At 37.6% G+C, this 19798-nt stretch overlaps 1 protein-coding gene across 2 annotated transcripts in view; it reads left to right on the forward strand.

Moving 5' to 3' along the window:
• SIPA1L1 (signal-induced proliferation-associated 1 like 1) overlaps positions 1-19798 on the forward strand; it is an 80228-nt gene that overhangs the window by 31061 nt on the left and 29369 nt on the right. For both annotated transcript variants that reach the window (XM_010566476.1, XM_010566477.1), the window contains exons 7-10: positions 2853-3429; positions 4440-4714; positions 8126-8404; positions 17736-17885. In XM_010566476.1, coding sequence (XP_010564778.1) covers positions 2853-3429; positions 4440-4714; positions 8126-8404; positions 17736-17885 — 1281 coding nt within the window. The remainder of the gene's footprint in view (positions 1-2852; positions 3430-4439; positions 4715-8125; positions 8405-17735; positions 17886-19798) is intronic.

Consider the following 19798-nt stretch of genomic DNA (forward strand, 5'->3'; position numbering starts at 1 on the left):
TGACTGTCCTCAGCAAACTTTTCTAAAGCTTCTTTATTTAAAATATGAAGTATCAGAGTAATGGATTTAGAATGGTTATCTTGAAATGAGGTAGCCTTCAAATTAACTTGTCTTTACTGAAATACAAATGTTCACCTAAGTGTTTCATTTAGTCAAGTGCTTATTTAGAGGAAGAGCTAAAACTGCAGTGTCTGAGATGGTGTATTCGTGTTTTTCAAGTGAGTATAGTAAGGTTTAAAGGCTTTTCCCTCCCCCTGAGTTTTTGGTAAGGCTCACACAGCACTTCTGGAACTGGTGCTGAACTTTGTACATGTATTAAAACTCTCCTGGAGTAGGCATGTTTGTGTTAATACTCATTTTAAGGCAGCTTATTGACAGATTCCACTGCTACATAATTTATGTGGACATACCTTGTTCTTAAACTTTTAGACATATGTTTCGGCTCTTATTCTGTACAGAAACTGATTTTGAAGTAAAGGAAAAGTAGGAAATATATCCACAAGGGCTACAGATGCATTTCCCATTTGAATTGGATATTACAAACACAAAGAAATATCTGCTTTTGGTTATTATTTTAAATAATATAACCACATATTTTCAATTTCTTTCTTTTAAAAGGCATAGGAAAGATTTATATACTGTAATAAATTTAAATATCTCAGGGTTCTATTTCTGACCTTCAGACTTCTGAATTGCTTTCATTTTTCAAGTCTTCATAACTACAAGGACTGGAACCTTACTGGTTACTATTAGTAAATAAAATTTGAGAATTTCATCTTTAGTGATGCTACAGGCTTAAATTTTAAGGGGAGGGGGAGCAGGTAGGAAAAAAAAGTTGTGAGAGTGTCAGTGTTCATTTCGATACAGGAGACCGCCAGAGCATTGTATGTTCTGTGTACTGCCTTTAAGATTAAAATCCTTTCTTTTTTTTTTTGTCCTCTCAGTGCAGACACTTCATTTAAATTTATAGAATTCCATTATAAAAAGTTTTTCTAGGAAACTTTTCAAACTAAGTTTGACCTCTTTTTCACTGAATTATTTGGAACTGTGTCATAGATTCATAATTCTAGACAAAACAGGAAGCCATATAGCATAAAAATGTACTGGAATTTATATTAAAAGCTACATAAAAGGAATAAAATCAAGCACTGTCTTGGCCAGTGATTCTCCCTCCCAACTAAGATAAACAGTATTTCAAAAGCCTGGGTTCTCTGTCGGCATCATTCACTTTTTAAAACTTCTCTAGCATATGTTAAAGATTAAATTCTTATCCCTATGATTCATGATACTCAAAACCTAATCAAACAAAATGTCACTGGTAGATTTCATTACATCCAGTAATTGTGCTTAAGGCTTAGGCTTCTGTCTCTTAATAACAGACCCTTTAGGACCACTGGAGATGATCGAGAGTCAGATGGTTGCATCGTGAGCACCCCCTGTTGCATACTTCTAGATATATTGGCATACATTTGAAGGAAATATGACAGTCAATGACATCTTTCAATATCAGTTGCCAGAAAATATAATTAAAAACAACAAAAGCAAACACACAAATAAAACACCCCGCCACCCAAAACCAGAAGATATGGTTAAAGGTTGGGCAACTTAATTTTTATTTTTGGTGTTCCTGTGTGTGTCCCTGCCCCAAAAGCTTTAATAGTATTTCTGCAATCTCAGTTGCTGATTTTTGCGGGGGATTCTCTGATTATGTTTAAGGATTCAGATAAGTTAGAGCAAAGCGCAAAAATAATACCAGCCAGTCTTCCAAATGAAACACCACATACATTTCTAGTATGTTCAAGTCCCACCCTATTTTTCTTTATAAAAGTCCATTACCGTGATATTTTTGCCAAAATTTGTTAATGCTTTTTCAAATCTAGTTAATAGATATGTGGTAAATCATATTCGAACTGTTGGAGCATTTCTTGTCACAAAACTGTTGAAGTGCAGTTGTCAGTCTCTTCTTAGGACAGGCTGCCAAGGGAATGATACTGGACTGGAATGGCAAATCTTCAGTAATGCCAAACAACTCTCATCTGCTCTGTATCAAAAGAGAACTGACCGTGGAAAATAGCTAAGCTTGTCGGCATTGCCTAAGGCAACCTTATTGTCAGTCCATCATTTGATACGGAAACTAAAAGGAAGAGTTGAAAATGAAAGCATCTATTTCTAATATATGTCTCCAAACTTCTAAGAGATTTCTTATTTCTAATCTTTTTGGAGTCTGCTTCTATCACTAGCATGCAGTATCAGCTACTGCAGTTTTCAATCCAGAAACTTAAAACATAATCAGTAGCATGATGTATATATGCATTCAGTCACCAGAAGATGATTCTCAAAGTGAAACTGGCCTTGTGAGATGACTTTATTGTCTTTATCTTTTTAATGTGGCCATTTTGTCTGTATTTCTACTATTGATCATATACTTCACATTGCTTTCAGATGAGCCTTTCAGCTTTAGGTAGCTAAATTGTAAGCTAGCCTTTGTAACAGTGTGTGTTAGAAATTTTCTGTTTATAGTAAAAACAAACAAAATTTAGAACTACCATACATGAGTGCTTAATTTGTCAAAAAGCACTATTTTGCACTTGAAGCTCTCTTTAAGCTGTGGTACTGAGGATGACTCAAAAATGCCTAGATGCAAAAATAAGTGGCCTTGTGTTTGTACAGTAAGGGGGACATAATCTCCACACTGGCACCATTAAAGTGTAAATATAGGCATATTCCTGAGAAAAGGAGAGAAAAATTGAGGGCTTAAGGAAAAAAGGAAATGTATTTTCTGTATTCAAAAACTGCTGAATTTGCATACAGTGAAACACTCTGCTTCTTCCTTATTCTTTTATTTCTTTTAGTGTTGCTGTGACAAGATCCAGAGATGTACCATCCTTTGGACCACCTATTCCAAAAGGTGTCACGTTTCCTAAATCAAATGTGTTCAGGGACTTCTTACTAGCCAAAGTCATTAATGCAGAGAATGCTGCTCATAAATCAGAAAAGTTTCGTGCGATGGCCACCAGGACCCGTCAAGAGTACTTGAAAGACTTGGCAGAGAAGAATGTCACCAACACACCTATTGATCCTTCTGGCAAATTCCCCTTCATCTCACTTGCTTCAAAAAAGAAAGAAAAGTCCAAGCCTTATCCAGGAGCAGAGATCTATAGCTCTGGTGCTATTGTATGGAGTGTCCATGCAAAAGACTACAGCAAGGGTATGGAAATAGACTGTCTCCTAGGCATCTCTAATGAGTTTGTAGTCCTCATTGAACAGGACACGAAAAGCGTGGTGTTCAATTGCTCCTGTCGAGATGTGATAGGGTGGACTTCAACAGACACAAATATCAAAATATTCTATGAGAGGGGTGAATGTGTTTCTTTGGAGAGCTTCATCAGCAACATTGATGATATCAAAGAGATCGTCAAAAGGCTGGAGGTTAGAATGTGTTCTCTTGTTTGGCTCCCCTTCTTTGCTTTCTCCTCTCGCCCTCCGCCAAGTAAGGCTTCAACTTAAGTAATGCTTGGGATCCCTAAAACTGTCCTGATTGTCTTTCGTGAAATCTGTAAGGACTTACCTGATTTTATTTCTGATAATCCAGTATTGCTTTCACTTTTATCAGGTATCAGCCAACCTCAGCTGGTTGTGTGTGTGTCAAAAAAGTCTCAATATATTAAAAAAAAAAAAAAGGCAAGCAGGGCCTTCAGTTGCTCCCACACAATAAATACAGAAGCATCACCTTATTTCTTTTCCTTGTTTTCCTGCCCTTTCTCTGTTTTATAGGCTTTTTGTACCTTGTTTCAAATGAAGCTGTAATATCTTTGATACTGACTATGTTGCCAGCAGGGTGCAGTCCCAATCCCTATTGCAACCTTCAGATATTCTCTGAATGCATGTAATAAACTAAAAATGCAGTGAATCATGGTATCTGTCTATAAAACATCTGTCCATGCGCATTTTTTATCCGATTAAGTTCTGAAAGAATGTGTTACGTTTCACTGTCTTCCCTGTAATTTCACAACTGTAGCTGTATAATGACCAGGAAAAAGGGAAGACCAGGCCCCATTAAATTGGTCTTGACAGTTTTCATGCTCATGGTAGGTAGAAGAGTTGTCATAGACCCTGGTTTACTGTGCTTAAAGTAGAGATGCTTGTGTAACTCCATGTGTTTTTCTGTTGTGTGCTGCCATGTATCTTCTAAAATTCCTGTGGTTTCAGTAAAAATTTCAAGGCAGAACTTGGGTAACCAGACTTTACTGAAAATACTAGTTTGAGTGACAAGACCCATTTCAGCTGACTGTGTACCCAGGACTGTGATAAATATTCCTTGATTGTGTCCCACCATTGTCTTGGGATTTGGTTGATAGTACAAAAATGGAGCCCTTAAACCTCTGTTAGCACTGAAGGTCTCTCCGTGCGTTAAATTCTGTCCTCATTTCAATTCACAGCTTGTGACTAAGGGCTGTGAAACAGTGGAGATGACTCTGCGTAGGAATGGTCTGGGTCAGCTTGGTTTCCACGTAAACTATGAAGGCATTGTGGCAGATGTTGAGCCGTACGGCTATGCGTGGCAGGCAGGACTGAGACAAGGCAGCCGGCTGGTGGAAATCTGCAAGGTGGCTGTAGCCACTCTGAGCCATGAGCAAATGATTGATCTTCTCAGAACATCAGTAACAGTGAAGGTCGTCATTGTCCCTCCGTATGAGGACTGCACACCACGCAGGTATTGTATAATAGCTACATTTGGTCTGAAATTACATCTTGATATATGGGGTCGGGGCGGGAAGAAGGAAACACCACAGAATAAGTGTTAACCTCCAGAAACCATGGTATAATCACAATACAGCATCCAGTACTGTAAGGTGAAAGAGAAGGGCAGGAAAAACTGCTCATATCCAGACTCCAGACCCCACAAAATATTCATTGAATACCACAGTTCAATAAAATGTGTGAAGAATCTCATGTAGCCTTTAAATTCCATGGAATTTAACTTGGAAATCAAACAACTTTTTGTTGACAGTTGCATGTTTATGATGCATCAAAATTAACTGTACATTTCCTTCCCTGCTTTCCCGTTTGTTGATAGTTTACAATGTCTGTGGATGTAATTCTTGAAAGCTATGAATAGACTTATGTTCTTCTACTTCTGCAAAAGAGTAAGGCTGTAAATGATGAGAGTTTATCAAAGGTATGGATCTGGCCAGAGAAATTGCTGCAAATTGCAATTCTTCTTTACTCAGTAGTAGATCTTGCTGCATCTCTCTTGTATCCCATCTGTGTTAAGCTTGAGGCTTGTGTCAACTGTATTACTGCTTTTATAGCTCTAAAATGTTGTTTGATCAGAAATAAGCAGTAATACGTGCTTTTTTTGTAAGTTGGACATTGTCCCTCCGTTTTTCCTGAACTCACACTAAAGCTTTTTATAATTTTTGCTGCTCCCATCTCAACTGTCCACAGTTGTCTGTAGCATTCAGCCACATCACTAAATCGGATTCCCGTGTTCCTGACATCCTGTGTTAATATCTTGCAAATGCTATATGATTAAAATGGAATGATCTTTAATAGACTGAATTTGCCTGCAGGCTAGCTCAAGGTTTATGCTAGATTTGCCAAGAAGAAGCAAATACAGCTATCAAAGTTAAATGTGTTCCTTGCAATGAGAGACTGGGAGAGCGTTTTGCACTGCTGTTTTCTAATCAAGCAATATCTTTGTCAGGGTAGATGCAAAATCTTTCTATACTTAAGGTTGGGGCTGAACTTAAATGCATATTTATTACATTGATGTGAAATTGTGTCTCCGAGCAAAGACTTGTACTTGCATAAAAGAAGAATCGATGTTTGTTTTTACTGTGAGCCATGTTAACTCCTTTTGTAACTGGTAGCAAAACAGGAACAGAGAGAAAAGGAGTTTTATTTGTCCTTTAGTTGTCAGTAGAAAATTGAATACATGTCAGAGATTAAAATGAGCAGTGGCATAAGGTCACCCATGAGGTATTTGGAAAGCTTTTGTACAGTATTTAGCAGCCTGAGCAAATGGAAAGTTCAGCTGCAATCATAGCAAAAGGATTAGAGCAGAAAAATCTGTGTGGAAAGCACAGATCCTATTATTCCTGAACTAAATTAAGTACAGCCAAAAGCAGGCTTAGCTTTAGTGTATCCAAACCCATAGCAGGAAGAGAAATTACTGCACTTTTTGAAATACTGTACTCAGCATCAGAGAGTGGTGGTGTTGTCCGGTAGTGAGCAAATGTTCATGGTGGATTATTGCCTAGTTATAACATTTCATAACACAACTCTTTGTCCTGCTTTTGGTATCCAAAATCATTAAGGTTTAGGAACCGTGTCTTGAATTTGTTGCTATCCTACATATATTACTAGAGACTTGATTTAAATCTTTGCACAAAGCAATTTCTCTTTTGGCAATCAGTTTTCCAAAATTGGAGTCCTTTCATTGTGTCCTCTGGAGGTCATTCAGTATTTCTACTACAGTAACTTCTACAGACCGTAATTAAAATGAAGATCAGTTCTGCTTGGTATAGCACATTCATATGAGAACCATTCCCTATCCTAATGAATTGATTGGCATGAAGTTGGAGAAAGAGCAGGGGTGCAGTTAGATAAGATGACTTGCCAACACTCACGTGTACAAGGTCAGCAGCAGACACAAAAATATATCCAAATACCATGATTCAGAATCTAATGCCCGACACAGAGGCAGGCGTTGTTATGGTAACATCTCTACTAAAAGATGGTCATTAAAATATTGCCACTGAACTCATTTAGTGGACTGATTGCTGACCTTGAAGTAGGGACACAGCAGCAAGATGAAATTTTGTCATCTTGCTTCTTAAACTGTAACTATGTCTGCAAAAAAAAAGAGAAACCCAAACTACTAAAGTGTATGATCACTAGGGAAAGAATAGCAGAGACATAAAATATGAAAAGAAAAGAAGAGAAAAAACAAGGGTATCGAGATTTTAGTTACGTTGTGAGTGGACTTTGAAAACAAATCTCCTGATCATCCCCATCTACCATGCAGTGGTTCACATCAGAATGGCCTGGGAGCACACAAACATTTCCTTCAGATGATGCTAAACTACATGTGCTTCAGAAGCATACCGTGTGCCTTCAAACTGCTAATTTAATTTGCAGGTGAAGACTAGAGGGTAGGTCAAAGTAAAACCACGAAATGTGTATATTGTGGACAGTAAGACCTCAGTGCTGACTGTTTTGCTTTGTTCACTCCTATTAGACTGCACAACTTGCTAATGTCAGCATAGCCAGATAACAAGTTATCTGTTTTGTTTTGTATTTTACCTGGGAAGAGATATTGATATTTCTCAGCTGTAATGGTGTAATCACTTAGAGGAAGAGGTAGAAGTAGAAAATTTTGCACTGATTGTTTATTTTTCCTTCCCATAGATAATGTGCATAGATAAAGTAATCACAATAAAAAATTCACTTAAATAGAGATATATACATTTGTCAAGAGAAATACCAAAGTTATCCTCACTGAAGCTGAAGGTCACATCTGCTTTCCAAACCTCTCATTTTAAACGAATGCAGAAGTTTGTCTTGCATCTTATGTGGACTGCATTAGCTTATATCCTGTTTTACTCCAGTTTTTATGCTGTCCTGTTCCTGTACATCCTCAGGAAGCAATGGACATCTTTTGGGCTTGGCATCTACAATTCTTAGCAAGTGTTTTGTTTTCATAATATGCTAATTTATCAACTGAGGTACTCCAAAGGCAGAGATCTTTGAAAATAAAGTGTAATGCATTATTTCATGGAAATCTTGTCTTATCATGGATGTCTGTGCATCAGAAAGATTTATCTCAAAAAGAACAAACATTTCACATCTTATTTGTCTGGGTGCAGGTAAGTTGTAAAACCCATTAATTTTTTAAATTAGGAAGGGGAGATACCCTTCTAGCAGATTTTTTTAGCTTGTATAACCTAGTAATCAGATGGAGAAGATCAAAATTTGTTAAACATATGTTTCTCAAAAGCAAAATCTTACATTTACTGTTTCATAGAACTGATTCAGCTTCTGTCTTCAGATTTCTATCTGTGTGAACAGTATATATTTATTTTAATTTTTATAGCAGCATGTTAAATTTCTTCATTTCCAGGAGTTCTTCAGAAAACTACCGTATGCCCGTGATGGAATACAAAGTGAATGAAGGAATGTCATATGAATTCAAATTTCCCTTCAGAAATAATAACAAATGGCAGCGAAATGCAAGCAAAGGACAAGGACCTCATGTGGCTCAGGTACCATCCCAAATACAAAGTCCGGTAACATCTAGGATTGGCTCTGGGAAAGGAGAAGGGAAAATGCCACCCCCAGAACGAGCAGCCAACATCCCCCGAAGTATCTCTAGTGATGGGCGCCCGCTGGAGAGCCGGAGGTACGTGTCTTCTCCACAGATGGCTTTTCATTGCTGCTCAGAATCTTGTCTGGAACAAAGCACAGTAGATTTATCTAAGTATCTGAAGACTGCTTTTTACCTTGGTTTTAATTAGTCAAAAGGCAACATGAATATGAGTGAAACATTAGCCAAAAGGAAATACCTTTCCTGGCATGATTAACCACAAAATGAAGTATTATGGGATTGTTAGGCTATGTTTCTCTGTGTTTGATGGTATTCTAAAACTGCTGTATTGTTATTTACATTTTAAATGAGTAACAGTCAAAGTTTTTTAGATCTAAGTGTTCCTGAACTTCTGCATTTTGAAGAAGTAAATCAAAATTTTAGCTTGTTTATGGGCTTGGTGGAATTGCCTAAAGCTCCCAAGGCAGAAATTGCATCTAACAAGGTGTTTTAGCAAGAGAACTCTGACTAGCACAGAAAGCAAATTTATCTGATTGGGGAGTTTTCAGACTTTTTAGGCTAGAGAAGAGATTGTTTTAAGTTTGCATTTCTCCAGGGTGGTTTGGGGTTTTTTGTTGTTTTGTTTTTTTTAAACAGGAAAGCGATTATTATTAAGATAAAGGTATCAGGCACATCCTGTCACAGTATTTTCATTCTTTCATGGAAGAAGGTGTATTTGATAGTATTCAAATGAACTGTCATTGTTTTGATTATCTATACAAATCTGTCACTGTCTCTGCATTTACAAAGAGATCTGTAGAGGGAAACAAGCTTGTAGCTTATATTTCTTATTTTGGACAATTCCTTAAAAAAAAAAAAAGCTGTAGACATATTCTGATCGTGCTTTATGTTGCTGAAAAATATAAAGCAGTGGAAATAAGATGCATATTGTAGAAAAATTAGAGAGTTCTAATAAATTAACTTAAAAGCATTTTTCATGTCCTGAAGAACTGGGGATAAAAAAAAAAATAAATCAGAGATGGTACAGCCAAGACCAAGGAAATTACCAAGGTGAAATTGAAACTTCTGAGTAGGGACACCTTGTTAGGAAATTACAATAATTGGTACGGACTTCATTTTCTTACTTTCTTTTTCATTAGACGCTATCGTATTTCTGCACTCAAACTGATTAGAGTGTGCCCCCCCAGTTATAGCTTTATGCAAGTTCAATTGATGTATACTTAAAGCTCCCATCAGTGTGAGTTGCAAAAGAAAATTTGCAACACCGAAAGCTCTAATAATTTCACAGACAACCTGATAAGATTGACTGTGAAAAAGGTTGCAGAAGCCACTGAGACACTGGACTTAGCTCTCTAATGGTATATTTGGACCAACATAAAAATTGCATGGCTAGGCCATATCTGCCTGCTACAGCTGAAGAGATGCAGATATTGAATTTGAAGGAACAGGAGTTGGGGTGGTGGTTGGTTGTTTTTCTCCCTCTAGCGCTGTAGAATCTCACTGTACTTATGGAAGGCATAGTAATACCTGGGCAAAGTTTAAGGCAGTGGCAGAAGCTTAGATTCAGTTGAGTTGCTGGTTTTTTCAGACGCTTCCATCTCTTCGTGGTATAAACCAAAGAGTTTTGTCTAGAGTCTCAAGTTGGCTGTTCCACAACTCATACTGAGAAGAGTGAGCCTTTGACTGCACTGAGAGATGGAGTAATATTCACTGTGTTTTTCTTGTGCATAAAATCCTATGTGGGCAACATTGCATACCTAAAGCATCCAAGATTTATCCAGTCACTGGATGCTTCTAAAGGGGGGTTATGGCCTGACAAATGTTTGCAAAGTGAAAATTACATTTCCATATACTCAGCATTTGTTTTCAAAAAGTGAAACTTTGACTTTCCATTTCCTTCGTTTTCAAGGCATGTAGCTGGGCTTTTTCTCCTCCAGACATTCTTTTAAGTATTTTTTTGTTATTATTATTCAAAAAGGGTTCTATTGGATCTTTTCACCCTTAAAAGTATATTATCAAAGTAGCTTTTAAGTTTGGCTGGGAATTTTTTTGGATGCCTGAAAAATGTCTTCTCTCTTATCTTTCTCTCTTGTCTTTCTGGTCTGCTAAACATGTTAGTCTTGGCTGGATCAAGTTTAAATATAACAGCAGCTGCATAAGGTTAACGTGTTTCCAGTTAAAGTAAAGAAAAATATATTTTTGTCATTTTAAAGGAATACTAGAGGGAGGGGAAGCAATAAGCTCACTTTGAGACTCATTTGTCTTTTCTCTGCATGATAAGAAAGCTTTGCTTTTGAGGAAGCTCAGATACTTCTATTGTTATTGTGTTAAATCTAAAAAATTAACAAAGATGAGATTTTCATAGCCCTCTTAACTACTGTCTCATTTAATTTTTCACCACTAACTTTCATACTTCCCATAGTGTAAAGATCACATATCAGGGAGGTGCTGGGATCTGTGCGTGTTTCTGGTGCAGGTAGCAGCAATGGTGCTCCGCTGTGCTTTGCTCCCTGCGATTTGTTCTTTGCTCAGTTCTCAGTTGGTTGGGGAAACGGAGGACCAAGGGTAACCTGGTAATATGGGTACCGGGATCTGTACTGGTGGTCCCTGTGATCCAAAAAAAGCCCTCTTATTATAAACCTGACCCCACCGTACACAAGATGGCTACCTGAGTGTCTGTGTCTCTGCAGCATTTATGTTCTATCGAGCAATTTTAAAGGGTTTTAGAAAAAAAAACACCTGACATGGCTCATTAGCAAAGCAGTACAGATACCCTAGATTTTCTTACTACATTAGAGTTTCACTTTCAAAAAGAAGGTACTGCCTAAGTGTCAGTGGGGCTGGAAACCTATCTGTGAAGATCAGCATCAATAATTTCAGTACTAAATTATAGCTGCAATCTCAATTTTAATCTTTGGTTGTGGTCTACATATCCCTAGCTATCACTTGTGTTTCTGTGGTGCTGAGCCACAGTTGAGACTTGCTGATGTTTGACTGATCGTAATACTTAGTTGTTTTGAAACTGGAGCTGGCATTTATCCCTCTGTGCTCCTGCCTTTTGACTGCATGTTCTTCATTTATTGAGCTGGGCGCTGTGACAGTGATGGCAGATCTCATCTGCCACTAAGAAACAGCGATGTATAGTTTGTGATCTATGTTTTAAGGGACATGGCAGCTGAGAAACCCATAGTAAATTGATCCATGTGGCTCTTTGAGCTCTGAATCCAAGATGATTTTTAGAACTAGCATGATAGCAGTCACCCAGGACCACAGGTCAGAACCATCATTAGCCGTAGCTCTAGTAGGTGGGATTTCAAAGAATGGCATAGAGGCATTATAATATTTCTGAGGTATCAGACCTGACATGGTACTCATTTTAATGGTAACATATCAGCAATAAATCCATGAATTAATATATATTGAGTATTTAGAAAAAAACTGAAGATTTGAGGGATTTAATTTAAACAGAAACACCCTAACAGACAAGTGTTTCCCTCTTTGAGTACAAAGTGCTCTCAGAGTACAGGGAGTACAGGTGTAACTCTTTTTGAATTACACACTAGTGATAATTGACTGATGAAGTTAGAGCCTCTAAATGTGCGTACTGAGTGAAATAAATTTATTTTTTACCCTTGCTGATATTTCCACTTTAGTCAATTTAACTATGTTAAAAATAAATAAAAGCTGCATTACCGGTCCTGAGAACAGGAGGATTTCACTTCATATACCTAAAAACATCTTGCTCCCTATGGAGACTGCTGTTAGTAGGTGGGGAGAGTAGCTTGCTTGACAGTCCCTGATTCTGAGAAGCCAGACAAATGCCCAGTCCTGTGCCTAACTAGCAGAGTACTTAAATTTGCCTTTATTGGATTGTCTTCATGTGTCCAACTCACTAGCTTATACTTAAACTCTCCCTGTTTCTCGTAGTATCCTGGGTCCCTGAATGTATTCATGATTGATGTCCACATTTGTAGGCGGGAAAAATAACCCAAAACTTTATAAATCTTAAAATAAATCTCTAATGTTACTGCAACATTAAGACTGAAAAAGCTAACAATATAAATGCAGTAGTCCCGAGGTATGGCTTCTTTCACAATATTAATTAGTCCACGTGGGACACTCTGCAGCCTATAACCCAGAATAAATATCAGTGATACATAAAGTAAAACAACAATAAACCACATATATGTGAAATATGTCAGAGCTAATGTTATTGGAGAAGATGTAGTCTTAGACCTTGATTTATTTTTTTTATTCCCCTCCCAATTTTCAGTTTGTATTTTCTATACTTGGTTTCGAGACTTTATTAAGAAAAAATGTGCAGGGAAAGGAGATGAGATAGTGTTAGATGGTAATTGCTTCTTAATTAACTTATTATAAGCTGGAACCAGTCTTAACTAAAACTTGGTTCAACAAACAGTTGAAAAGTGTGAAAGCTAGTGAGAAAAGCATGCTGTTGGACTTGTGCAGTTCAGTACTGTTCTGGATGAAAGCTCAAGGCCCTAACTAGAAAATTTCTGAGCACAGTCAATATTTTAAACCAAATGGAAAACTGAACGGCATGACTGCAGTTGAGCACTGGCTGTAAAATTCCACAATATGGAAGTATTAGAACAATATTCATTAAAGCTGGTTTTAAGTCTTATCGAGGACTTCGGAGCACAGTCTTACCCTAAAACTTCATACTTCTTTGAACGATGGCTGTGTGTTGTCAGTGACAGTAACTGTGCCAGTAGTAGTTCATAGGTTAATTTCTGCAGATAGATTCTGGTTTAAACTGTTCCCATATTATATGAAAATACTAATCTGCTGCTGCTTGGCTTGGATCAGTGATGTTTTTCCTAATATAAACAAGCAGGTGTCTGTGCTCATCTCACCACCTGTCAAGTGAGCATTGTAGCACATGCATTGCCTACCTCACAGGGTTTGAGGATTTGTTATTTTTAAGTTTTCGTAACATTCTTCAAATTAAAAGATGTACTAACATGAGATTATATATTATGCATTTCCTGCTGGCACCAGGACCTAGAGCTGGGTGTAGCAGTGGAAAACTAAAGGTTTGTTGGTACACCCGACTGTATGGCCAAACTCTTGTGTTCCAAAAACATCTGAGAAGAGCCATGCTGTGTCATGTCAAGAGTTGGTCTCTCTTGTTTGGCTGGCCATCAGCAGGGACCAGGAAAAAGCATAGGAAATGCTTACAAGTATAAAGGAAGACTCCTGACCAGGTCTGACAGTCTCCTGGCTGTCTGCTGTTTAAGTTTGCCTGGAGCTGGATGCACCTGTACTGCTGTGTTTAACAGCTGTGGATCGTATCTCTTCATCCAGGTGCCTGCTAATTGGTCTCTTGATAGTTCCAGGTCTCTTGCTTGTTCTTTTGTCATGAGGGATAATGAGTAATCATTGTTTGCTCGATCCAATATAATTCACGTTTGGACAGATTGAAGCAGATACGATAAAATTCTCTATAATCTGTGGAGCCATATAGCCTATTCAGTGTTTCTTCATAAAGAAGCCATTCTGTACCTCTGGTTGTCCTGTTGCCTGCCTCTGTATCTTTTCTTGTTGTAATAAATGTTTTGATGATCAAATTGAAGAAAAATATTTGAGAAGGTATACAGTGTAGTGTGAGAAGGTACAATATGACAGCATAATTACATTTTCTGTTCATTCGCTATCCCCTTCCCCAATATTGCTGATGTTCTTTTTTCCTTTTCGAGTGGTTCGGTTTCCTTTTTAACGTGAGAGCATTGAGTCAGTGTTTTCAGAGAACTGTCACATCTTGCAGTATTATCAGGATTGCAAAAATCAAACACGTGGAAGGTAAGCATGCCAGAATTAAGATTTGCTGTGCAATTTTATTCAGAACTCTTGTGTAACCTTATTTTCTGATACTTCCTTTGATTAAATTACGAGAATTTAACAGAGGACATCTGCCTCGTTCAGTTCACGCAGTGGATGCAGCTCATTAAAGAAGACCTGTTTAATATTTCATTTTCCTCTTCATTACTTCATCCCTTATTTACTGGATAGCACTCAAATCCTGTTGTAAAGATGCAATTACTAATTCCTAATTTCTCTAAGCTTTATAGTGGTGCCCATATAGTTTCTGAATGCTTCACGGGTATTAATTAAACTTAATTTTCAAAACTCTTGTGTGAGAGGAGATGTCTTTGGCCCTTTTCAGATTAAGAACAAAGGTAGAGAGAGAAATTATGTTCTAATCATTTGCTCTGTCTTATCTGGGGCATCTCGTATTTGGAAGTGTGCCCAGCATTGTTAATATTGTATATATTCAAATTACAGCTTCAGTTGACTTCAGCTGCTTTGATAAGTTTTCAGCTCAGGAGTAAATTGGGCCTTGGAATCAAATAAGGCCTTTGCAAAACTTGCAATTAGTGACAATGAATGTAAAATTTTCTTTAATGAGTATGCCAGTGGTCATATTGGAGTGCTGCAGCAAGTGCAAGATAAGAATTCAGTTTGCTAAGTCAGCACTGAAATGCCTTGACTATAAGGCCATCCTTTCTCTTTTGCCAGCTGGTGCCTCCTTCATTTCTGAGCTGCGCAGCTCTTGCAGAAGTTGTAGTACAAAATAAAACTTCATGGGGCAAAGGTCCTAAGGGAGAAGGCACCTGTGTGTGATCATATAAAGACTAAAGACTGCCTTAGGCCATAGTCAAAGCATGCTGGACTGACATTTTTCTTATGATGTGTATATTACATACCTATGCATACTGAAGACATGGGGAAAATTACAGCTAATGACATGGAAATTTATTTATTAAGAGCAAGATGGATGCTTTCGATGTCTGTGTTGTCATACTAAACAAAATAAACATACACCCGTCCCACTCACTGCCTTCACAAAAGATCAGTTTCTTCCCATACTTGGCAAGACTCAGCCAGTCCTTTCAGGATGAACTAGATCAGTTAGAACTAAATCGTGCCGGGTATAACCCCAGTTCAATTGACTGCAATGTAATTGTATCTGTTTAATGCAATGGACGCTTGGCCTATTTTTAAATTCAATTATGGGACTCATGCACTTAAGAAGAAATTCCAAAATGGTTAAAGCTGTCTTTTGAAATAGATAATAGCTTGTTTTAGTTTGGCTTTTAATTATAAATAAAAGACAAGCACAGAATATCTTAACTATAGGGGCATACTGCTAACACAATAGTCCTTTTGTCTTGGGAAGTGCCTTTCATCAATAGATTTCAAAGCAGCTCAAAAAGTCAATTAAAACTAATTTACTCTAAAGTTCTTTTGTCTTATTTATGTGTTTCACATAAAATGAAACGTCTTTCACTATTAATGCTTTTTAGTGCTATTGTGAAGTGTACCAACAAAATGTATTGCTGCTTTAAGTAATAGGGTGTCCTATCTGACTGGTTGTTCATTGCTGTTGTTCAGACCACATTTATAATACAATTCTGTTTGCCCTCGAGGTCTTTCATCTTTGTAAATGAGTTATAACTCCATGACATAGTTCTGCAATCTTGACATTTCCTTCTGAACAGCACTGTCGCTTTTTGGTAAGGCATAGGAAGTAAAGAAGAGGCATAGCTGAATCTGAAGTGAAAATGTAAGCATTTTCCAACAGGAAATCATTTTACAGAAATTATTTGAGAAGTAATTTGTTTCCTTGCCATAAATTCTGATTTAGTATTGGGAAAAAAGTTCATACTTTTAAACTGTGTATTACTCTGCAAGCATAACTGAGTTTAAATGTGTGTGCCTATATAGGTGGGTGAATGCTATTGAAAGCACATACTCTTGTTGGCTGAACTTTTTTTTTTCCTCTTTATAACGTACCACTGGGAAAATGAACTGCTTGGCTCACGGTTCCCCAAGTTTCCAACTCTTGAACTGTGTTCTTTGCAATCAAATATTTCAGAATTGTTACTTGATAAATGCGAGAAGTTAAATTCAGTTTGGTAGACTAGAAAGGAATTACTGGATTTGGTATGGTACTTCTGGTGGTCAGGCGTTAGATCATTCCTTTCTCGTCTGGGAAAAAGAGTTACTATTAGTCATATGCACTTTATGAAATTCCAGATGATCAAGATGTTTGATCCATTCCTACTGCTCTTTCCATTTTAAGATTTTGTTAGTTTACTGCTTTTTTGCAAACTACTGAAGGGCGACAAATGCACATTTGGTATATATACACACACACGCACTCTTTGGATAGATACACATACATAAGTAACATTAATCAGTGCAATATTTTTTTCATTTTCAAAAGAGTTTTTGAACTTTAAAAGTTATTACAGAGTTGTGGTGAGAGCTGATTAAAATCTGCCACTCCTTTACAGATAGAGATGAAGTGGCTAGGCTAAGATCTTGTAAATCCCCAGACGCAAGTTGTGTACTGAGGCAACTATCTGTGTTTCACTGAAGTCAATATGCATTTTTTTAAATGTTAAAAGTTAGGTTGCATTTAACTTGTGTAAGTTATAGTTTTTTTCCTAGTTAAAATAAGTAAAGGTTTGCGTTCACAGTAGGATTTTGACGTTCATGGATGGCATAATTCAAACTCCATTTAAATGACTGCAGAAGTTCTGAATGCCTTCAGTCACCACTGAGTAGAACAAAGAACTAGGTAGCAGCAGTGAATTCAGCTGGGGTTTGGGAAATGAAATGCACAAAGCAGAAAATGATCTAAAAAAGCCTTCAACTACAGAACAGGATATACGAGTTGAGCAGTATAAGCCTGCTGCTTCCAGCCATTCTGCCCATGTGTTGCAATTCTAGCCCATTTATTTGCTGTACGGTTATTCTGACAGGAGAAGGCTTCATATGACTCAGGTGTGTATTTTCAAACAAGACTTCTGGTATGTTGAGATAGTTTTATATTAGAATGTTAAGTTTTTAGAGGGGAGGTTAAGCTATTTATAAATAACATTACATTTTTTAGTCCTTGTGATTTAATGTGGACAAGTTTGGTGGCATAGAGATAGGCTTGATACTCTTGACAGAGTTTGCAAAGACAGCCACTACAGTTAGTTTAAATTCCAGGCAAGAGTTTGTTTTGAGAATTGTTAATATTTTGTTCTGTTTGGTATTTGGGTGAGGAATGTCATGCTTCATTATTCATTACAAGCAATGTGTAAAAACAGATCAGGACTTTAGAAACTGGGATGTTTTCATAGTGTGTGCTGGGATTTTCCTCCCACACTTGCCTCTCTTTGTTTACTCCCCTGCATCCAGCTTTTTACAGCTGATTTTCCATGGTTTCCAATAGATTAATAAGGGGAAAATGTCTGATCCTTCAACTGACTTAATTTCTACTGCCTTCGTGGTGCCATGTTGTTTGCTGATGTGACAATTTGCAGGATGTTGTCCATCATGCTTTGTGTTATGCTATTGCTGATTCAGCTGGTTCATTTGCTCTGAACAGGTTGTCTCCCGGTTCTGATGTCTACGTCACAGTTTCATCCATTGCCTTAGCACGATCACAACAGTGCCGTAATTCTCCAAGCAACTTATCATCCTCAAGTGAAACTGGCTCTGGTGGGGGCACATACAGACAAAAATCTATGCCAGAAGGGTAGGCACCAGACTTTTTTTCATATTTTTTAGGCAGTTTTTTTGTTCTCTGTTCCATTTGTTGTAATGTATATTAAACTAAAGGACAGCTTCCAGCCTCCTGTCAGCTGTTGTTTACATGCATTAAAACATGTTTGTTTTCAAATATCACTGTCATGCTTCTTGAAAAAGTCAGTTTTAAAAATCCCTTGCTTCCACCTTTTCCCTTTGCGACCTAACCTCTCGCTCTGATCTTAGTCTACAACTGCTCAGGTTACTATACAAAGGGAACGTTATGTATTTAAAAATCTTCATTAAAGGTACTGGTTTCATGTTGCAAATTGCTTCATTTCACAGATTTAGATTCTAAAATAAACTAAGTAATAGGTTTGGGACTTTGCACTCTGTGCTAATAGTTGAAGCAAAGTAGTGTTGAGTGCAACTAAGACTTCAGACATGCAGGCACAAAAGTGTTAAGTAATCTACAGCTAGCATCTTTTTCACATATTCACAGTCATCCTGTTTTACGGCGCGCTCTTCCAACTTTCCAGAAAACTTCAAACTCTCTGAAGCAAACCAAAGTCAACGTAAGGGGCAACTTGCAGAGGAGGAAATTAAATCTGTATCATTTTCAGAGTGCGCTGAAAGGAGCAATAAATCAAGCATCTCCAAGTAGGGAAAAAATAATTGGCAGCAGGAGAGCTGTCTACCACATTCCAAATTACTTCCTATAGAGAAGATGAAGGGGCAAAACTGCTGATAGTTCACACTGCAAAGCTTCCCTCTGAAGTCATCCTGAGTACGTTGCAGGTCATTGTGTGTAATTAATTCTGGTTTGGGTCTTTTATAAAGTAAAAGTATCTTTTTCGCTATTATAAAAAAAATATTATTAGTAAGATTAAATACCAGTTGTCAGGAACTGCTTAGCACAAGGCACTGTCTTTTGCCTGTTTAGGTGCCTGTAAGGGGACACTGCTCTGTGTCAGCCCTGAGAACCCAGCTCGTGGTTCTGAGCATGTGTTTGAACAAGTGCTCCTTCTTGCTCCAGAGCACTGAAGATTTGTCCTCCCTGTCCTTCTCCTTGCAGCTTAGTTTGAGTTTTTCTGAAGAGGCCGTCTCTTCTCTGCTGCACATCTTCATGAAGGCTTTGATTCATGAGACTATCAGGCCTGTTCGGGTCATTATTTAAGTTTGTGCTTAAGTCCTGCTGCCATCAGGAGATTTGCTCTAAACCCATTAAACTTTGCTGTAAGGAAACTAAATAGAAGTGTGTCCAGAGCTCTGCAGCTGGAAAAAGCACTTAACCTCTTCATACACTGCATACTTCCTGGCTCATTCATGCCAGCAGCACTTGTATGTTGCCTTGAATTCTGAAGAGCAGCTTGTGCTCCCAATAGCTTGTCTGCTCTTTTCCAACTACCTCATTTGCTCTACAAAAAAGGTATTGCTGCTGTGTGTCCTTAGACCATCACAACTCTTAACTGCTTGAATAGGAAGGGATTTTCAAACTCGCTGGGGTTTTTGTTTTGAGTTGGCCTCAGAGCACACCAGCACCCATCCCAACCCTTTTCCATCTTTTAAGTTAATTATACACATGTGTTCACTACAGCATTCTTTGAGCATTTTGCAAGTTCAGCAAAGAGATGTGTCCTAGAAACCTTGCTTATACAGTCTTTTTGGTTTTGAAGTTTTAATTTAGTGCAAGGAAACACTGTTTAAATGGAATTATGAAAGAAGTAATTAATACGTGAACTTTGTATGTTCCCTGTTGGATGCTTTTTAAAAAAAGAAAAATCACTTATTAAAGTCCAGTTATTTGACTGTTATGTTCTATTCTTGTAGGAAAAGCACTTTGCCTCCCACACTGTCCTTGTACACATGAATCATATTTACTCAGGACTTTCCAAACATTTTCTGCTAGGCTAAACGGAAAGC

This window comes from Haliaeetus leucocephalus, unplaced genomic scaffold (genome assembly GCF_000737465.1).
Source record: "Haliaeetus leucocephalus isolate CR32 unplaced genomic scaffold, Haliaeetus_leucocephalus-4.0 Scaffold213, whole genome shotgun sequence".
Lineage (NCBI taxonomy): Eukaryota > Metazoa > Chordata > Aves > Accipitriformes > Accipitridae > Haliaeetus > Haliaeetus leucocephalus.